At 56.1% G+C, this 20,877-nt stretch overlaps 1 protein-coding gene across 1 annotated transcript in view; it reads left to right on the forward strand.

The window, feature by feature from the left end:
* LRP5 (LDL receptor related protein 5) overlaps positions 1-20,877 on the forward strand; it is a 103,641-nt gene that overhangs the window by 6,672 nt on the left and 76,092 nt on the right. The window contains exon 2 of the mRNA XM_074274388.1: positions 19,483-19,879. Coding sequence (XP_074130489.1) covers positions 19,483-19,879 — 397 coding nt within the window. The remainder of the gene's footprint in view (positions 1-19,482; positions 19,880-20,877) is intronic.

Consider the following 20,877-nt stretch of genomic DNA (forward strand, 5'->3'; position numbering starts at 1 on the left):
TCTGTATACGCTATAACATATAACTCTAATGTATGTAAATGGGAATTTTATATAGAATACAATTTACATATAAGGTGCTTATATATGCCACAAACATAAGTATATACATATATAAACAAATATGATTTGAGTAATTATACATAAATCATGTTTTATAAAAGAAATACATTTATATAAGCTTTACATATGCTACACATGTAAATAAATGAGTTTATATAGAAATACATATACATAAAAGTATAATTTACATATAAAACATATTAATATATATTATACACCATCCCCCTCCCCTCATTAGAATGTAAATTCCTTCAGGTCAGGGATTATTCCACTTTGGTCTAGGACTAACTGCCTGCATATAATAGGTGCCTAATAAATGCTTGTTGATTTTTCCATCCTCTCCCTTCCCTGGGCCCTTTTTCCTCATGTGGAAGCAGAGGGAGCCTCTAGGGCTTCTCAGGCTCAAGGTCCTGGGGCCGCTGGGCCCTTGCTCATGCAGGGGCAGCCAGAGTGATGGCCGGTACAGGGGCCCGGCCCCGCTGCCCCTTCCCCCGCCTGCTCTCCCAGGTGAGTTGCACAGGGGCCGAGCCTCTGCGCCAGATGTTGGGGGCCCTCAGGGGCCAGAGGCATTAGGGCTTCGGGGCAGGGACCCTGGGCTGGGGGGGTCCCGTGCAGGGGGTCGGGGGTGGGATCCTGGCCCGGCCCAGGACACCGGGGGCTGCGGATTGTTTCTGTGTGGGGCCCCTCTGTCACAGGCCTGATCCCTGTCACGTTGCATCTCCTGACATCTGGGACCACTTAAGTGGGGGGTTGGCTGTCCTGTGACTGGGCAAGGCCTGGAATTGGCCCCGGAGAGCCGGGACTTGGATTGTCCCTTGCAGCCTGCAGCAGGGCGACCACAGGCGGTCCTCCCCACCCCCCCTGCCTCCTGGCTCGTGCCTCAGTTTCCTGCCTGGGTCCTTTTCAAGTTTTCAGCTCTCTCCTGATGTGGGGGACCGGATTTGGGCTGAATGATGTTCTTGTGTGACTGGGGCCTTCTCCCAGTCTGAGCCTTAGAAAAATGATGCATCTGGAAAGGACTGCCAGCATCTTTTCTCACTTTGAGTCTGTCATCCGGGAGCTTAGCCTGGCATTCGAGGCTCCCAGAGAAAGTTCGGCTCCTGGTCCCTTCGCTGCTCCCCGAGGTCAGCCCCCGGGGGGCCCCTTTCACCCTGTCCCTGCCCAGGAGACCCTCCTCAAGAGATCTTCTGGGACCCTCAGATGTGCTTCTCCTGAGCTTGCCCCCATTTGTGGCAGTGCAGCAGGAGGCCGGGACCTCGGGGCTCCTCTTGACAGATGGGAACCAGGCCCAGGTGACTGAAGAGACTTACTGAGTTTATTGGGAAGGGGCAAAGCCGGGGACTTTAGACGCCTCATCTGGGGCCTTCTTGTCATTCTGCTCATGGCTTAGGATCTAGAAGGGACCGTTGAGGTCCTGGAACCTATATATAGAGCAGGGGGTGAGAAATGGAAATGATGGCAGGGGGGGAAAGGAGACAGCCGAAGCAGAATCAGAACCCCGCTCCTCTGGCACCCAGGGACACTCGGGGAGGGCAGCCTCTGTTCCGGTGCCCTGCACCCGACTCTTGCTGTTCAGTTATTTCTGTAACATCTGCCCCTCCATGGCCCCATTTCTTGGCAGACTCTGGGGCTGGCCACTTCCTTCTCCAGCTCATTTTACAGATGAGGAAACTGAGGCAGCTCGGGAAGGTTCACGGCTAGTGAGTGTCAGAGGCCCCATTTGAATTGGGTTCTCCCTCCCCTGCCCCGATTATTATCTGTGCTCCGTGCCTGTCCACCAATAGCGTTTTATTAAGAGCCTACATGTGGCAGGGCTGGGGATGTGGGGTCCACACGGGTCCTCCCTTCACTTAAGTTCTAGCTCAGAGGGCCTGGAACCTGGACCCGGTCACTTGGTCTGTGTCCATGTCCCTGGGGACTGGGGAGAAAGAACGGAGAAAATTGCTGTGAACACTGAGTGTCCGTGAGCAAGGGCCCGACTCATTTTGGCAGCGGCGGGGCTACGGGGACTGTCCGTCCAGGAGGACGCTGGGACGAATCTGGGATGGAGGCTCCAGGCAGGGCAGGGGGCTGCCCCTAATGCCGGTGTCCGCCTTCCCAAGCCACTGGGCGGTTAGGCCCTTGGCCCATGTGCACCTGCTCTCCCTGCTGGGCCACCCCTTTTGCAGTGGGGGCTCCTTGGCAGGAGATGGGGCTCCCTTCTCTGTGCCTGGCTTCCTGGTCCTGGGAGTATTCTGAGGCTCTGGCTCATGGGCTTTTTCTCAGCTCGGAGCCGGCCTGCAGCTTCTTGGGCCTTGGGGCGACGCCCCCCCATCCCGAAGAGTTTTCTGCTTTTTTGGCCGATATTTAATGGATGGCGTCTTGGGATTCAGTTTGAATCAAATTAGGAGTGGGCCCGGAATCCTGCTGCAGGCGCTTACTAGCTGCTGTCACCCTTTCTGAGTCCCAGTTTCTTCATCTGTAAAATGGGCATTAATGGTGTCTACTTCCCAGAATTGTTGTGAGGATGAAACGTGATGGTGATTGTAAAGTGCCCAGCCTGGGGCCAGGCATATAGTAGGCGCTATATAAATGTTGGCTGTTATTAGAAGAAGGTATCCAGTAGAGTCAAAGGCTGAGCAGGGGTCAGGAAGGGCAACATGGCTGTGTGACCCTAGACAAGTCACATAAGCCCAATTGCCTAGGAAAGAAAGGAAGGAAGAAGGAAAGGAGAGAGGGAGGAAAGAAGGAAGGATGAAAGGAAGGGAGAGAGGAAGGAAAGGAGAGAAGGAGAAAGGATGGAAGGAAGGGAGAGGAAGGAAAGGAGAGAAGGAGAAAGGAGCAGTGGATGAAAGGATCAAAGCAAGGGATTGAGCAAGGAAGGAAGGAGAGTTGAAAGAATAAAAGGAAGGATTGGAAAGGAGGGTTAGGAAAGAAGGGAAGAAAGAAGGGAGTGAGAGAGGAAAGAACAAAAAGGAAGGAAGGAAAGGAAGGGAGGGAGGGAGGGAGGAAGAGTGGATGGATGAGGGCTGAGCAAAGCCCGGCAGTGAAGACCCCCGATGCTGGGCAGAGCAACTGCAGCTGCAGGACGAGTTGGGGGCACGCCTGGGGAGCTCGGGCTGTCGGGCCCCTCGGGGGGATGGTGTGCAGGGAATTCTCCAGTACCATCTGGGTCAGGGGCTTCGGGGCCACTTCCAGCTAGCAGGTTCAGGGAATCTCGGGGCAGTCGAAGCAAAGAGAAGATTTAAGGAAGACATGGCCGGTATCCCCTGGGCCTTCAGGGCTGGGCATGTGGAATTAGCCTCCACTAGTCCCCAGAGCAATGGGTTGTTTCAGGGAGGCAGATAGTCCTGAAGTCCGGGGTACCAAATTCAGAGGGAAAGGCACCCTTCTGGCTGTGAATTCAAATCCCCGTTCTCTCTGTCGGGCGGATTTTCATTCCGGTTGGTCCCTTTTCTCTAAGGTATTTTTGTACACCCCCGTCCTGATCAATTAGAGCCACTCCCGAGGGAGAGAAGCTCTCCTTGGAGGTCCCTGAGCCAATGGGAAGACCCCTTTCTTTGGAGATTTTTATTCTGCGAGGGTTGGACGAGATGTCCGGTGAATGGCTGGAGCCCGGAGCCCCTTCCTATGTTGGTGGAAGTGTTGCTGCAACAGGAGAAAACTCTGTGGGCGGGCATCGAGCCTCCACTTTGGGTGCCAGTCCTCTGCATCTGGGTCTCAGGAGACAGTTGCAAGCTTTGCCCCCTCCCCAGTGCCCCAGGCCCGTCTTGTCTCATTTCTCCCTTTTCTGGACGGGCTGGAGGGGCTTGCCCTCTGACAGAGCTGGGGTTGGAACCTCCTCCTCTCTCCGTGGGGAGCACACCGTTTTGCCAGTCTTCCCGGTGCCCGCCTCGTGGCCACCATCACTTGGTGTCTCCACAGCCTCTCGTTCCTTTGTGTCCAGACTAACGTCCTCGGCCCAGGATCTCCTCAGTGACCAGACAGCCGATGTTCCGCTTTGATTCAGAAGCTGGTGGTCCCGTGGCCCCTGGGGGCAAACCCGCTCGTCCCACAGCCGTCCTGGCCCCCTTTCTTGCCTTCTCCTGCCCTCTAAATTCACTTCTCTGGCTTCCTTTAAGAGTGGACCCAACTGAGGACAGGGCCTCCCTCCCCCCTCCATTGGCAGCGTCTTCTTCCCCCCAGCCTTCTGTCTGTCTGAATCTCCCGAGTGCTTATTTCAAAGCCTCTCCCATGAGCCTTCCAGTTCTGGAGGTCGGGGATCTTGTATACCCTTGGGCTTGAATTGAAGCCGTTGGCACACAGTAGGCACCCAAATTGCCAGCTTTATGACACTGGGCAAGTCATTGAACTCTGTTTGCCTCAGTTCCTTCATCTGTAAAATGGAGAAGGAGATAGACAACCGCTCCAGTGTCTATGTCAAGAAAAGTCCAAGGGGTCAGATGGGGCCAAACAATGGCAGGCGTAAACTCTCTGGGCCTTTGGTCTGACACGCCACGTCCTGCTGCCCTTCCAACACCCGCAAGCTTCCTGCTTGCCCCCCACCCGCCAGGCCTGCTCTTTGTCCAGGACCCTCTGCCCTCGGTCACATGGTTTAGCACTGAATTATTGTCCTTTCCTGCAGTTTGTATGGGCTGACTTAGCAGAGGCCGGCCTCCACCAGGCCTCCGTGGTTGGAGGCCCTCTTAGAGGAGGGGCGCCCCGGGATGATTTGTGTCCGCAGGCTTTCTGTCAGTCTGCAGCCCCAGGTCTCGGTGTGAGCTTCCTCCCTTCCCGTGCCCAGTTTGGGGCCTCCGCTCCGATCCCAAGACAAGGCCCGAGCTCCAAGCTCTTCTCTCCGGGCTGTTAAGTCAGCAGAGTCCCAAACCCCAGCCCAGGAAGCATGTGGTTATGGGGTTACCCAGGGCTTTTCCTGTTGGGGGAAGCCAGCGGCTCTCGCACTATTTCAGGCAGCGATCAGGTTATTGCTGCTGGATGTGGAAAACATGTGGGCCTGGGGGCGGGGGCCCTGGGTTCCAGGGCCTGTCCGCCATTGGCCGACTCGGGCTCTGTGTCCCCTGGCTGAGCTTCTGCCTTTCTCCGGGCGAGTCCCTTGGAGGTTTGGGAGGAGAAGAGACCCTTTGGACCCTCTCCTTGGAAGAGAGGCAGAGAGTGGGCGCCTGCTGGGAAGGGCATGGGGCAAGCACGCTCCTTCAGGAGGTCTCAGATGTGGGGAGCTGCCCAGGGCGGAGAGCCTGGGATCCGGGCAGGTGGGAGCTGGGAGGGGGGAGAGCACAGGCGGCTTCCACAGGCAGCTGGTGCGAGGTGGACAGAGCTCTGGGCCCCAGTCAGAAAACCTCCATTTTTTCCTGAGGTTTTCCTGAGGCTCTCATGGGCCCTGGCAGCTGGAGCGTGGCCCCTGCCCTACACGGGAGACCCTCAGCATTTAAATCTCAGACCCTCCCCACGGTGTGTCCCTGGCCAAGTCACATCATCTTGCCCATTCTTGGTTTTCTCAGTTGGAAAATGGCTGTAACAAGGCGCCTGCCTCCCAGGGAGCTTGTGAGGGTCAAATTAAGTCACATTAAGAGAAACAAATAAAAATCTAGCTTGCCTCCTCGATGAGTAGAAGGGGGAGAAAATTTGGGACTCTAGTTTTGTAAAACTCTAATTGAAAAATACTGAACAAAACCAAATAAAAATATATTTTAAAAAAGCAAAAAAAAAAAAAAAAAAAAAAAAAAGCACATGAGCCAAGGGAGGGAACAAGGGACGCTAGCTTTGGTGCTTAATGAGTGTTGAATAAGGTGGGATTTAATAAATGACCCATTGGTAGCTGAATTTAAATCCCGCCCCCTCCGCTTGCTGTTCGGTCACATCCGACTCTTCCAGACCTGGGAACGATGACACTGTCCACGGGATTTTCTTGTCAAAGATCTTGGAGCAGTTTGCCATTTCCTTCTCTTTTTCATTTTACAGGGGAGGACACTGAGGCAAGCAGGCTCTCTCAGAGCCTCAGTTTTCCCATCTTGAACTGGGGTTCACCACGGTTGTAGGACCCACTTCTCAGGAGGTTCTTGAGGAGAGGTAAAGGGCTCTGTAGGCCTTTGGGCCCATGCAAGCCTTAGCTCACCACTATTCCTCCCGCCGCATCCCCCTCGTGCATCCTTCCCTTGGGGCCACTTCTCTCTCCCGAGCATCAGTCCGGCGACCCTGCTCGGCCGGAGCCTGTCCGTTCCCACACAGACCCATTGTCCTGCTTCCTGTTCCTCTGTGTGCCGGGGGGCCGTCGTGGTAGTGGGCCGCCGGGCTGTTTGGACAGGTGGGAGGGAGGATGTCAGCTCGGAAACCTCTGGGCCGGGACTGCCAGCACGGAGGGGCTGATAAAGCTCGGCCTTCCTCTCACTGCCCACACCCGAGTCCTGCACGTGAAGGGTCTGAAGAAGCGGCCACGGCCACGTTTGAGGGTTTCCTTGCCGGATGCCGCTCTCCGGGCCCTGCCTGGACGTCCCGCTTGTGGCATGAGGAGCAGACAGCAAGAGCTTTCCTAAAGCCGCGGCAATCTGAGAGGGGCAGGGGGGGTTAAGGATTTCGGCCTCTAGGGCAGGCCATCCTGGGCCTCAGGCTCTGTGCGAGGGCCTTGCTCTAGGGGCACAGCAGGATTCCTGTGCAGGCCCTGGTTCCCACTGCAGGACTCGGGGCAGATGTACCCCAACAGGCAGAACAGCCCGCTGCCCAAAGAAGCAGGAGACCAGAATCCCGTGGGCAGGCCCGTCAGCGCGTTCCTCACACATCTCCATGTGCTGGACACTGTCCCGAGCCCCGGGAACGCAGCGATGCCTTAGTTTTTCCCAGCTCTGTCAGACCACAGAGGGCATATAGGTCTGACCAAAAAGCCGAACAGGAGAACTCAGCTTGATCCATGTGCGTCTGGGAGAGCCACGGAACATCTGGAAGGAAAACCCGGCAAACACAAGTCCACCTTTGTGTCTGGTCCTGGCGTGCTTTGGATGCCAGAAAAAAAAGGACAGAACTAGCATCCCAGAAAAGGAAGAATCAGGACAAGGCTCACTCAGGCGGCTGAGCTCACCCTGCTGAGGGTCTCCTGTGTGGGACAGGGGCTGAGCTCCATCCGACAGGGCCCATGAGAGCCTCGGCCAGGCCCTTCCTTCTGACACAGCAGGAGGGGCTCAGGTCCAAGGGAAGAGCCCATTGAGACGCTCCTCAAACAAAACCCAACTGGGGCTCCTTTCCCAGGTTTTACGCTGTATCGGGTACTTCCTGCCCAGCGAGGCTCTGTGGGAAAGCCCTGGCAGGCGGCATTCCCCGGGCAAGCTCCCGAGGCTCTGAGAAGATCCCGGAGGAGCGTGACGAGAGAGTTCTCTCCAGAGATGAGGCACTCACTGCCTCTCAGGACAGCTCTTCCTTCCTCCCAGGACAGCTCTTCCTGCCATTGGAATCATCCAAGGCCCCAGATCTTGCTCTTGGCAGCTTTTTTGGTTAAGAACTAATTGATAGATTAGCTGTTGCTGGCAGGGCTGAGGCAGACCTGAGTGTCTGGAGGGGCTGAGGGGGACCTGAAGGTCTGGAGGGGTTGGGGGAGACCTGAGTGTCTGGAGGGGCTGAGGGGGACCTGAGTGTCTGGAGGGGCTGAGGGGGACCTGAGTGTCTGGAGGGGCTGAGGGGGACCTGAGTGTCTGGAGGGGCTGAGGGGGACCTGAAGGTCTGGAGGGGTTGGGGGAGACCTGAGGGTCTGGAGGGGTCGGAGGGGGGCCTGAGTGTCTGGCTGGGCACTGAGGGATCAGCTCCGTCTGGCAGGGCGGGCAGTGTTCTCCATCATAGGCTCTATGTTGGCGTGGAGTAGAAGCAGGTTCCTTTTTCCAACTCTTGCTCCGGGCCAACCTCGATCCTGATCATTCAGCGGAATCCAGGCTGATCTTTTCCTTCTCCCCTTCATCGTTGTCGCATCACGCCGGCTAGCTTTCGCGCCATGTGCCGGGTGCTGGGCTTGCTGCGCCTTGTCTTCCTGGTTCTCCTCACTGGAGTCAGCACCGGTTCTTAGAAATCATCTCCCTCTTCCTGAAGTTCTGTTACCAGGTTATCATTTATTCGGCCGTCAGCCAATTGATTGGCGTCATCTATTTTCCCCTTGGGGTTTGTCTGCCAGGACCGTCGGTGCTGCTGGAAGCATTACGAGGGGTCTTTTTCTCTCTTTGGTCTCTCCTGCGGACATAAACCCAGAATGGGTGGCCTGGGCACAGAGGGCGCCCCGTGCTGCCGTGGATACAGGACCCTTGCCGTCCTTGGGGTTGGCGTGTTCCCCAAATTCTGCGTCTGATCCGCATCCCTGCATTGAGTCACTTTCACATGTCAGGTGTTGTGCTCATACCATCCCTGCCCTCGGTCACCAGACGGGATCCAGCCCTCAGCCTGGGCTGGGAGCTCAGGAGACCACGGCAAAGCTCCCACTATGCGCTGGCGGGGGAATGGTCTGAAATGCCCACTCACATACATGTGCTCACGTAGAGATACACACACATACAAACATGATATAACCAGGTGTCGTGCCAAGTGGCCCAGACCTAGGACAGTTCTTAGCAAAATGTTCTGGAAAAATCGGAGGAAGAAGCAGATCCTAAAAGAGCTAGTGCCCAAGCTGAGTGCTGAGACCCGGAGCTGGGAGGGAGCTCCTTCCAGGCTTGGGGGGGAGAGGCCCAGGAAATGGGGAGGGAGGGAGGCTAGTCGGGCACCTGGGCTGGAAAAGAAGGGTCGGAAATGTGCCCAACGTGAGCCAGAGGACAAGGTGGCGCCGGATCACACAAGGTCCCAGGGGCCGGCTGAGGAGTTTGTATTTTATTCCAGAGACCATGGGACCCAAAGAGTGCCCCAGGCAGATCTGTGCCATACTGACTGTATGAAGAATGGAGACTTGCTTTTAATTCCCTTTATTCCTTATTTATTTGGGGAATGAGTTAGTTCTTAAGAATAGCCATGGATAGGGGGCAGCTAGGTGGTGCAATGGGTAGAGCACCAGCCTTGAAGTCAGGAGGACTTGAGTTCAGACACTTAACACTTCCTGGCTGGATGACCCTGGGCAAGTCACTTAACTTCAATTGCTTCAAAACCCCCCCCCCCAAAAAAAAATTAGCCATGGATGGATGGTGTCTGCCTTCCTTACAAATCCTTACAAGAAGACATGTGATCTCTTTGTAGCCAAGAAGCTTTCACTTTTTTTTTTTTTTTTTTACTAGCTTTTTATTTACAAGACGTATGTGTGGGTAATTTTTCAGCATTGACCCTTGCAAAACCTTCGGTTCCAACTTTTCCCCTCCTTCCCTCCACTCCCTCCCCTAGATGGCAGGCAGTTCCGTACATGTTAAACATGTTAAGGTGTATGTTAAATCCCATATATGTGTACATACTTATTCAGTTATCTTGCTGCACAAGAGAAATAGGATCTAGAAAGAAGGTAAAAAAACCCAAGAAGGAAAACAAAAGGTCAAGCAAACAAAACAGAGAGAGTGTGAATGCTCTGTTGTGGTCCACGCTCATTTCCCAGAGTTCCCTCTGTGGGTGTCGCTGGCTCTCTTCATCACTGATCAGTTGGAACTGTTTGGATCATCCAAGAAGCTTTTACTAAGCACACGCTGGGCACCATGCACTGTGCTAGGCACACAAACCTTTCCCAATGTGCCAGAAAGTGTCCTGCCATGGCACTTCCCTTCTCAGGCGCCTCGAGGTGATGGCCCACGGGACGGTGGTCTAGTGAAACTGCAGACCTCCTCTCGCAGTCAGGTTTTTAGGTGCATAGAATAACCTATAGCGGACCATGAGGGAAATGGATTATATTGAAAGACAGCTAGGGGCAGCTGAGTGGCACAGTAGATAGAGCACCAGCCCTGAATTCAGGAGGACCCGAGTTCAAATCTGGTCTCAGACACTTAACACTTCCTGGCTGTGTGACCCTGGGCAAGTCACTTAACCCCAGCCTCAAAAAATAAATAAATAAAAAGACAGCTGGTGAAGTGGTAATAAAAGTGCCAGGCAGGCCCACCGAGCCGGAGCAAGGCCCTCTGTCCCATCCAGGGCAGGTCTGCAGCCTCCTCCCTGGACTTCCGCTGCTTCCCATCCCGTGCCTCTGGTCCGCCTGCCGGGCCAGGGGGCTGCCTTCTCAGTGCCAGGGGCCTGGGCTTGGGCTTTGCTTGGCTGGTTCTTGCTCTTGTTGCGAGGCTGACCGCTCTTTGGTCCGCCCTGCTCCCCTCTGAGGGCATCCTCCTTCCTTTGCACAGTCCACATGTCCAGCCGCCTCCCCTGAAACACATTGGATTTGGATGCCGGAGATGGGGGATGCTGGGAGATGGGGCATGCCGGGCTTCGGCCTCTGATGTGTTAAGAGATGGGCCTCTGTCTCAGGGAGAAACTTCCTGCTCTGCCTCCTTTACCAAAGCCTCCTCCCATCGGCTCTGCCCCCCACCCCACCCCCCTGGGAACGGCTTTCCCCCTCAGTGGGATGATGGTCATCTGGCCCGGGAGTTCTTTTGGGACAACGTGCTGTTTAGCAGCTTCCTCCTGCAGCCTCCTCTAGAATGCTAATGTCCCAGCAGATCTTGGGGGAAGTTCCAGAGTTTTTGGGATCAAAGAGGCGAATGGCAGGAAATGGGAGCATTCCAGCCAGATCATTAAGTTGTGTAATCAGCTGGGGAGCCGCCAGGAAATGATTGATTTGGGGCTGCCAGAGACCTGGGAACGGATCTAGCCCACCCCCCTCATTTTACAGTTGGGGAAACTGAGGCTCAGGGAATTGTGATGGGTCCAAGGTCACACAGAGAGACTAGGCACAGTCTGTATCTGAATGAGGCCTCTGATTCATTACACAACAGGAGAAAAACAAGCCCGTGTCTCTGGAAATGATTACATTAATGGAGACCAGAGAGACAGTTTATCAGGGGCCCATCGCCCAACCCCAGTGCAAATTCTGTGTGAGTTGCTGTGGCTCTCAGCTTCTCATCTCTGGGATTCGCAGCATCCCCCAGATCCCTAGAAGAGCTCAAAAGAACAGCAGCTAAACTGCTTAGCAGCAGCTACTCCTGTGGACTCCTACCATTTCCCACTGCCATGCCTTTGCTTAGGCTGAACCCTCTCCCTTTTCACTCTTAAGTCTTGTTCCCTTCAAGGCTCAGCTCAAAATGATTCCTGGTTCTCTTCTTCCCCTCAGCCCCAGCACTCTCTTCCCCACCAATGTTACTTTGTATCCCTTGGCTTAAGCCATTCCTGGTTCTCTTCCCCCCTCAGCCCCTGGGGCTTTCTCCCCTAGTTACATTGTGTCCCTTCTAGCTTAGAGCCATCCCTGCCCCCTCTCAGCCCCTAGCACTCTCTTCCTTCCCAATGTTACTTTGTATCCCTTAGCCCCTGGCACAACTGTTACATTGTGTCTCTGCCCTCCTTCCCCCTCACTCTCTTCCTCTGCAATGTTACTTAGTATCCTTGGCTCCAGTCATCCCTAGTTCTCCCCCTCCCCTTCCCCACGAATGTTACTTTGTGTTTCCTTCAAGCTCAGAGCCATCCCTCCCCCTCCCCATGATAGATACTTTGTGTTCCCTTTGAGCTCAGTTCCCTTCCTCCCCCCCTCCCCCCGCCCCTAGCTCTCTTCCCCTCCCACGTGGCTTTGGGTCCCTGGGCTGGGTAGTATTGGATCCCCTGGGACCAGTCCCGCTTCTGATCCCCAGCAGAGGGAGGAGGAAGGGGCTCCTGTGACTTTAGGGCCGCATTTCCCCCAAGCTTTGGCCAGAGGCGAGTTTGCTTTCTCCTGTGAGGATTGCTTCGTCAGATGCTTGTCCCCCAGGACCCCTTCTCCCCCACATTCCCTGACACCAGCACATCGGCCAGTGCTTCTCGGGGGCCATCCACCCAGGGGTGAGGGGTGAGCCTCCTGGGGTCCTTGTGGAAGGGGGGGCTCTGCTCATGCTCAGCATGGATTCATTCCTGGCTTACCAGCGCCAGGGGAGAGCTGGGGCATGGAGGGAGGGGTCCTCCCTGTGTGAGCCAGCCTCTCCGTGCCCCCGGAGATCCCTGTGCTCCCCTGGCCATTGCCACCGTACAGCCGATCTGCATCTGTGGAGGGGATGGGGCACATTCGGGATAGCCATCGCCCTGGTCCCCCCAATTTGTGGGGCCTTGTCCTCCAGCATCTGCCGGGGAGGAGGGGATTTGTCCTGGTTTGGGGGGGCTGGAGCGGGGGCTCGGAGCCTTAGCACAGGGTTGAGCAGCTTCGAAGGCTTCACTCCAACTGAGCCTTGAGGGCTCCCCCCACCCTCACCCCCATCCCCGCCCCAGGACGCCTGACATATGTCCAGACTCCTTCCCTGAACCCTTCCCCTTCCTTCCTTCCTTCCCGTCTTTCTATTTTCTGTTATTCTTGGGCCCTTTTGATTCATTGTAGCTCTGAGGAGAGGGATGTCCTCGGGATTACAGAGCCCAGTCTTGTTTTACAGAAGGGTAAACTGAGGCACAGAAAGGGCTAGGCAGCTTAGCTGGGATCACAAAGGTCGCAGAGGCAGGATTGGCACCCAGGTCTTGTTCCTGAGGCAAAAGGAAGCCATCTGACCTCTTGGCCTTTTTCTGAGCCAGTCTCCTGTCTCCTCATTATTCAATTAGCTCTTTCACAAGGAAACTCCCCACTCCCTACCCCCCCCACGTCCAGAGCTGTCTTTTCTTCCTGCCCTTCATCCTCACTTTGTCCTTCTTGGCCAGTTGTTACACATTTCTATTCCATCCCACTCCTATGGTTCTGTTAGTCCCAGAATCCTCCAGGAGAAACCAAGTCTCAATATTCATGATGGGAATGCTGGAGGGGCTTGGCAGGTCCAGCCTTCTAGGTCCCTAAGTGCCAGTCTTCTCATATATATATATAATAGTTATACAAACCAAATATTGACTGATAATGAGTCCCAAAGAGATCGATTTGAAACTCATAGTTGGGTGCGCACGTAATTTTACCGTAGAAATTTACATGTGTAATTTTGCCTGCTGAGGAGATGCCCAAGCTTGTTTATTTTTACATAAAGAATTAAAGCTTTGCCTTGTTGCCAAGCTTTCTGTGATCCCCCACGGGGTTGCGTGCCTCCCCCCAGTTTAAGGAGTTTGGGGCCAGATTACCTCCCCTAGCACAAGATCTGCGAGCCGGAGCTCCCAGGAAGCTCAGGGGCTCAGAGGGGCAGGCCGCTGCCCAGGAGGGCCAGGCCCGGGCTTCCGGTGCCAGGCATGCCCCCTCTCCCTGGTTCCTCAGGGCCCTTACTGCCCAGTCGGCCCCACATGGCCCAAGAGCTGGCCGCCAAACAGTCCCGTGATTGCAAGTTATCTTTAGCTCGGAGCCTTCCTTCATTCCCCCCACCCCGGGCGACGGGCACGGCCAGGAGCCGGGCCCGGGCTAGCGTGTGTGTAATCAGCAGGCTATATTTTAGGCAAATAAGAGCGTTCAGAGCCCAAAGTGCAGGCTTGCCAGCCCGGCCGGGGCGCTGAAGGACGCGGTTTGCTCGGCCCTCCTGCCGAACCTGCTCATTAGGCCCGAGGCTCCCGGGCAAACGCGGCTCAGACGGAGCATCGTGGGCGCTCGCCCCGGCCACCTCGGAGTCATGCTGAGCCACAATTGCCAAGCTGGGGCGCGCTTTGGGCCCGTGGTGCGCACATCCTGTCCCTGGCTCCCGTGGCCAAACACGTGCCAACGCCAGGCAGAGAGGACGCTTTTGGGACACCAGGCCCTGGCTTGAAGAAGGACTTCTGCAGAGACCGCCATCAGCAGCCCCCCAGCTGCCTCTGCTTGCTTTTCTCCCAATGAGCCTCCCAGGGGCCCCTGTGCCGCAGGCCTCTGTCTTCTCCAGTCCAGCCTCCCAGCAGCTTCCAAGATTTCCGCTGCTCTCCCCTGTAACCTGCAGTGGCTGTCTGGCACCCCCAGGAGGAAGGAGAACTGCCTCTGGCCTTTGGAGCCTTCATCACTTTGGAGACACTCCTCTCCTTTGTTCAATCCCAGCCCAGCCAAGGGTGGGGGCCCCAGCTGCTCCCCATACTTGGGGGTTCTAGATGTTTCTCACATTTGGGGGGACCCCAGCTGCTTCTCACATGCCTGGAATGTCTTCCTTTCTGGCTCCCAGAATCCCCAACTTCTAGGACTCCACTCTGGAGCTCCTCCTTACAGGAAGTCTGCCTTATGTTGCCCCCAATCACCCATGCACTCATTTTGGCCCCTCCCCAGAGACGCTCTGAGTGCAGCCCCCCCCCCCATCTTCCCTGTCACGGGGCAGTTGTCCATTTGAAATCGGTTCACCTCCGGGCCTCCCTTTCTCTGTCTGTAAAACCCGGTGACGCCACTGCTCCCCTCTGGAGCCCAGAAATCACTGGCCTCAGTTTCCTTATCTATTTAGTGGGGGAATTGAGGCTCTTTCCTCCCAGGCTCTTGGGTGGGTCGCAGGGGCAGGGTGTCCAGGGCGCTGCCCCGGATGTGGCCCCCCCGGTCCTGGAGTCTGGGCCCCTCGGCTCTGTTCCCTCACCCTGAGTTCTTTTGTGTGAGTGTGTGGGTGCCTCTGTGAGTGTGCACAGTGCACCTGGGGGGGCTACGGGTGCTAGTGAGTGTGTAACCGCTCTGAAGCAGGCAGGCAGTCAGTGGGCACAGAGAGCAAGACCTTGGAGGCGACTCTGGCCCAGAAGCAGGATTCGGGGGGCCCAGAAGCAGGGCTCGGGGGCTGGGGGACTCTGGCCCCCCTTCTCCATCTTCCCTGCCTTCTCATGTCAGAAGCCCCGCCCAGAGGCTGCACCCCCCCCCCCACGGAGAGGGGGTGGGGCTGAGAGCACTGCTGTCTGGCAGAGGCCCCTCTCCCAGCCTTGGCCATTTAGGACTGATGAAGATTCTATTTTGCCCGGCTGGCCCCCTCCCTACCCCCCCCCAACAGTTTCCATTTTAAATGCTTCTCCTCTGCAAGTTTTTTCTGGGTGGGTGTAGACCTCCACCGGGCTTTGAGATCCCAAAGGGGAAAGTCCTGGAACAGCTGCAGGCCCTGGGGAGGCTTGGGGGGAGACAAGTTGAGGGGAGGGGGCACTGTGGAGGCTGCCGGGACTGGCAAGTGGAAGGGGATTAGGCTGGGCTCTGCTGGACCCCCACGGCTGCCCAGGAACCAGGGGGAGGAAGCTGGCTCAGAATGGGGGAGAGGGGGCTCTTCACCAGAGAGCTCCCCCTGGGGCTAGACCCACCTCTCTTGGGGTCCCCTCCAGATCAAAACTTTCTGTTCATCCCCAGAATCCTCTGGGGCTCTGCCAGGCTCCACTGTCAGGGAGCCTCCACCCAGACTAGAGGCTCCTTGGGGGCAGGGAGCCCACTGTGGACTCCTTGGAGCTCTCAGGCCCGCACAGGATTTCCGGCACCTGGACCCGGACCCCCCTAACCCTCCGGACCCCAGTGAGGCCGGGTAGCGCCTGGGGAATCTAAATGGGCCCGGCCTGACCCCATGGGTGTTTTGGTCAGAGTGCCGGGGATGGGTTAGCCTGAATTGGGCCGGGCTTGGGGTGCCCTTGTAAATGCAGGCTGAGGCCGGAGAGAAGCCCCGCCTTCTCTTAGAGATTCTCTACATAAAGAGGGGCTGTTGTGTGACAGGCCTGGGCAGCTCCGGGCCCTCTTCCCCTCTCCCTTTGTCTCCCCATCCTCCCCTCCTCTTCCCCCCTCTCCCCTCTTTCTCTGTCTCTGGCCCTGTCTCTGTCTCCCTCTCTCTGTCTCTCTGTCCCTCCTCTTCCTCTTTCTCCTCTCTCTGTCTCTCTGTCTCTGTTTTTGCCCCCCCCCTTCCCTTCCTCTCCCTTCTCTCTATCAGACTTTCTATCTCCCCCGGAGCCAGAAGCATCTGGAGCCTGGTTTCTCTCACTTGTCTCTGGGGCTCCCCCCCAGCAAGGCTGGGGCTCCTCTGACCTCTGGCCGTCCTCGGACCCTACGGCTCCCGTTACTAAGGGTTCGTTTCCCAACCTCCTTGGCGGTGGGCAGCACTGACGTGATCACTTTTCTCTTTCCAGAGAAGGAAACTGAGGCTCGAGGAGATCAGATGGCCTGGTCAGAGCCCCGTGGCTGACGTCATGGGGCAAGGTTCCGTGCCTGTTCCTTTTCTTCCTCCATCTCTTTCCTCCCCCATTTCCTTCCTTCTCAGACCTTTCCTCTTGTGTTTGTTCCTCTTCCCCTGCTTGGGCTCTGCCCTGGTCTCGGGGCCGCTCTCCCAAGCCCAGGGCCTGGCTTCCCTTCCCTGGCTGCAGCAGGGAGGCCGGAGCCGGCTCTGGAGCCGGGGTCTCTGCCTTGGTCTCAGGGCCGCTCTCCCAAGCCCAGGGCCTGGCTTCCCTTCCCTGGCTGCAGCAGGGAGGCCGGAGCCGGCTCTGGAGCCGGGGCCGCTCACGTGGGTCCAGCCAGGCGTCGTTCTGCTGGCTCCTGCACCAACATGTGCCCATATTAGCTGCACTTAAAGCAATTAGAGAAATGGAAGCAAGAAGGCAGATTAATTAACAATCATCCTCCCACGGTGGGAGAGTCAGTCAGCAAGCACTTATTAAGCCCTGACTGTGTGCCAGGCACCGTGCTCAGCACTGGGGGGTACAGAGAGGAGCAAAACCCAGTCCCTGATCCAAAGGACAGGCACATGGGCACTGGGGGCTGAGGTTGGCAAGGCTCCATCCATACGATATTCCACATTCTAACGTGGAAAGAGGATCTGAAGGCCTTCTTGCCCAGGTCAGCGAGCAGATGGCCAAGCACTCTACTCAGGCACCTTGCCAAGGATACACAGCCCCCCAAAAGCCCCTCCCGTGGGGAGCTCACATTGTGCCAGGGCAGGAGGATACCATGCCTAAGGAAGCCGGGTTGGGGGAGCATTGAGTGGGGGGAGTCCCTTGTCTGCCTCCCCAGTTTCCTGCCAGCTCTAATCTGCAGGACCCTCATTTGAGATCTAACCATGGCTCTCTGACACTCTGCGCTCACCTAGTATGTGACTTTCTCATTGGTAAAATAAAGGAGGGATTCTAAGTCCCTCCCATGCTGGCTCTCCCCTTCCAGCTCTATGACCTTTGTCACCTTCCTGAGCCTCAGTTTCCCCATCTGTAAAATGGCCATCATTTTACTTCCTCACCCCCCAGAGAACCTCGAAAAGCCTCCAGATGAGTTTTTAAGCACCTCAGCTCATTGGCCTTTGGAGGAACAGGGCAGGTGTGCGCTGGTTTGCCTCCCCCCCACCTTTTTAAGCCTCATTCATCAAAGGGAATGTCCGCGCTCTCGATCTGGAGGGAGAGAGCCCAGAGCCGGGAAGCTACCGGCAGGCCCAGAAGGCTTTCGCCGTTCGCCTTTGAGAGGGAGGACGTGACCGCCTGGGTGCCTCCCAGCAAGAACACACAGTCTCTGGAAGGGGGCAAAAAATGCCGTCTTTCCAGTTTGGGTGGCGAGCCTGGCGGAAGCGAGAGGAGGAGGTTTTGTGCTGGAGCCAGAGGCTGCGGCTCAGGTGGCTTTCCTTCTCTCGGGAGACGGTCCTCCAGGTCGGGGTGCACGGCTCGAGTCCCCGCTGGCCCGGGCCTGAAGGCACACCAGTCCCTGGGGTCCCATTGGGGCTTTTGTTTCCCTGCTGCTTTTTATAAGATGGTGCTCGGTCCTTCTCTTTGGGACCTCACCGCTTGGCTGGAGGGGGTGGCCAGCTCCTTCTCCAACTCATTTTGCTGATGAGGAAACTGAGGCAGGCTGGGTTAAGTCACGTGTCCAAGGAAGCTAGGAAGTATTGGAGGCTGGATTTGAACTCAGGAAAGTTTGTCCTCCTGACTCCAGCCCGGCACTCTTCCTCATGTAGGAGCCTAGGTTTATAGCTGGAGGGACCTCAGCGGTCAGGATGCCCATTTTACAGTTGAGGAAACTGAGGGAGACAGAAGTCAAATGTCATCAGAGCTAGTAAGCATCTGAGGCTAGATTTGAACTCAGGTTTACTTGCCTCCAGGCCCAGCACTCTATCCCCAGGGCCCCCTAGTTCCTGTCTTTAGGAAGATCCCCTAAAGGTTTTAGAGACCAGCTGGGGCTGTTACCAGCCCTGTATCCCTGGTCAAAAGATTTCCTCTAATCTTCAGTTTATCTGTGAAATGGGGATAATAGGAACTACCTCTCAAGGTTGTCTAAGTAATCTGAAATTGTAAAGAGCTAAGATAGTGAGATCCACATTCCCAGGAGTGGAACCTGGCCTCTGGGAATTTACTGACTAAGCTGAGCCTCCACAGAGAGGTCTAGAGGCCGTTCCCCAGCAGGTCTGTCGGGGAGCTGGGGAAGGGAGATAAGGTTTGACCCAAAGCCAGCTGTCCTCTTCCACTCAAAGTTCTGTCAGTTGGAGGAAGATTTTGACTTTTCCTCCTTGGCCCCAAGGGGAGGATCAGACCCTGGAAGGTGCATCGAAGGACATTGCTTTAACAAATGCCATGATTGGTCTCCCAGGAGGGTGAGCTGTGACCCTTCTGATTGGCCGATCACTCACCGCTGGGAGGGTCGGGCCGTGAGCCTCCATTTTTGGATAACACTGGTCTAGGCCATTGGTCCCTGAATAAGCATCCCCTGGACAAGGTGATAATTTAGGGAGAGTTCTGTGAAATCTGGGGGGGCTTTCCTCACAGTCTGGGAGGAGCTGGCCCGAGTTTTGCCATCTCCGGACAGAAATAAGGTGCTTTCCCTCAGAGAGCTCGCATCTGGCCAGGGAGATGTTCTAGTAGGGCTGTGTGGACGTCATATGGACAGGCGTGTGTAAAATCACACGTGCGCTCTGACCGGGCTTATGTCACCTCTTGGGGTCCCGGGTCGACTCTGTGAGCAAGGAGACCCCTGCCTGCCCCAGACACCGGAGGCAAGGAGATGGCCCGGGCTCATGTGGGTTCTTGGAAATATGGCGGCTCTTGGGGCCTTGCAGCCAGCTGGGCCCAGTGGCAGAAGGTCCACACCTGCTGTGGCTCTCCAAAGCACTTCCCTTCCACTTCAGCCATTTTGCCCAGAGCCATGCCCCTAGGGCGAGGGGGGCACATAGTGGGGCTGCACATTTCCTCCTCGGAGGTTAGATGTTACCTGAGCACACAGGCGAGTGGGCCATGGCTCCACTGCACGGATGGACCAGAACAAAAGCCTCTCCTAGTGAGCTCACTATCAGAATGGGCTTTAATCCATTTTGTCCTGCCGGTTAAGGGAAGGTTCTCTAGAATCTAATTGTTCATGGAGAAAGGCATTGCCTATTGGAACAGCAGGGGGAGGTCTTGGATTTGAATCCTGTCTCTGGTCCCTTTGATCTGGGCCCTGGTGCGATCTCTCCTCAGGGCAGCCTCCATTTCCGCTGCTGACCTCGATGGTCTCTGGGTGAACAGGCCTTGGCCCGAGGGTCACAGGCCATAGCCCGCCACGTCTTGATGATGTCCCCTGTTTCTGCTTTGCTCTTGCAGCCTCCCCGCTCCTGCTCTTTGCCAACCGTCGGGACGTGAGGCTGGTGGACGCTGGAGGAGCCAAGTTGGAGTCGAACATCGTGGTGAGCGGCCTGGAGGATGCGGCCGCCGTGGACTTCCAATTCTCCCAGGGGGTCATTTACTGGACGGACGTGAGCGAGGAGGCCATCAAGCAAACGTACTTTAACCAGTCGGGGAGTGCGGTGCAGAACGTCATCATCTCCGGCCTGGTGTCCCCCGATGGCTTGGCGTGCGATTGGATTGGGAAGAAGCTCTACTGGACCGACTCGGAAACCAATCGGATCGAGGTGGCCAACCTCAACGGAACCTCCAGGAAAGTCCTTTTCTGGCAGGACCTGGACCAGCCTCGGGCCATCGCCTTGGACCCTGCTCATGGGTGAGTAAAACTCCTGCCTTCTTGTGGCTAGAAAGTGGCCAGGGGTCTTCCTTCTTGGGCTGAGGAGGGGGGCACATGTCCGCCCACCCGCTGGGACGTGCAGGGCCAGGCTTTCTCCCGGTGGCCTGTCCGGATTGAATTTGTCTCGTTTACTGGGACATGACATGGGCAGCTGCTGGGGCTGCTAAACGTCTCTGTGTTAGAGAGAACGGACTTGGCGCGTGGCTGTCTCTTGTACAAAAGATGGCTCTGGGCGTGGGGCTCTCTGTAGCTCTGGACAGATGACAATGGGTGGAAATGTTTGCTTTGTTTGGTGGAAGGATCGCAAGTCAACCTTGTCAATGACGGGTCCTCCCAGTATGGAAACTCCTTTCACTAGAGTAGACTGGCAAGTTCAAGTGTCGCTTGTGGCTATCGAAGGCATTCAGTAATTCGGCCAATTTATCTGAGATGGGACATGATCTCCGGTCTTCCTGCCCTAATTCAGCTAATACGTAAAGTCAGAGACTTTTAATGACTTGTGCATTTGAATAAATATCAAATAATTAGATATTAAATAACGATGATACAAACAATAGCTCCCCTGCCTGGAGCTCACATTTCTACTATCCTCCCAACGTCCCTGTGGGAGAGGGAGAGTCATAGATGGAGAGCTGCATTGTTGTCCCCATTTTACAGGTGGGGAAACTGAAGCAGATGACTGGCCCACTGGCAGAGCTGGTTGGGGGGCCCTCCTGGGAGCGCAGCCACACTCTTGCCCCTATGGCATCTTCTCAGCTGAAGCCAGGGCTTGAGTGGGGAAATGAAGTGTGGCTGAATTCTGGGTAGACCCAGGAGAGAAGCCCCCTGCTCTTCCCTCTTAGGAGCTCTCCGGTGGCTCAGTCTCCCATTTGCCGGGGACAGAGCGAGGCCAGGAGCTCATTTCCCAAGTACGAGTCATGTGCCAGGTGTTGGTGCTGGGCATGGGATCACAAACCCTAAAGCTCTCATGGAGCATG

This window comes from Sminthopsis crassicaudata, chromosome 6, assembly GCF_048593235.1.
Source record: "Sminthopsis crassicaudata isolate SCR6 chromosome 6, ASM4859323v1, whole genome shotgun sequence".
NCBI classification, from domain to species: Eukaryota; Metazoa; Chordata; class Mammalia; order Dasyuromorphia; family Dasyuridae; genus Sminthopsis; species Sminthopsis crassicaudata.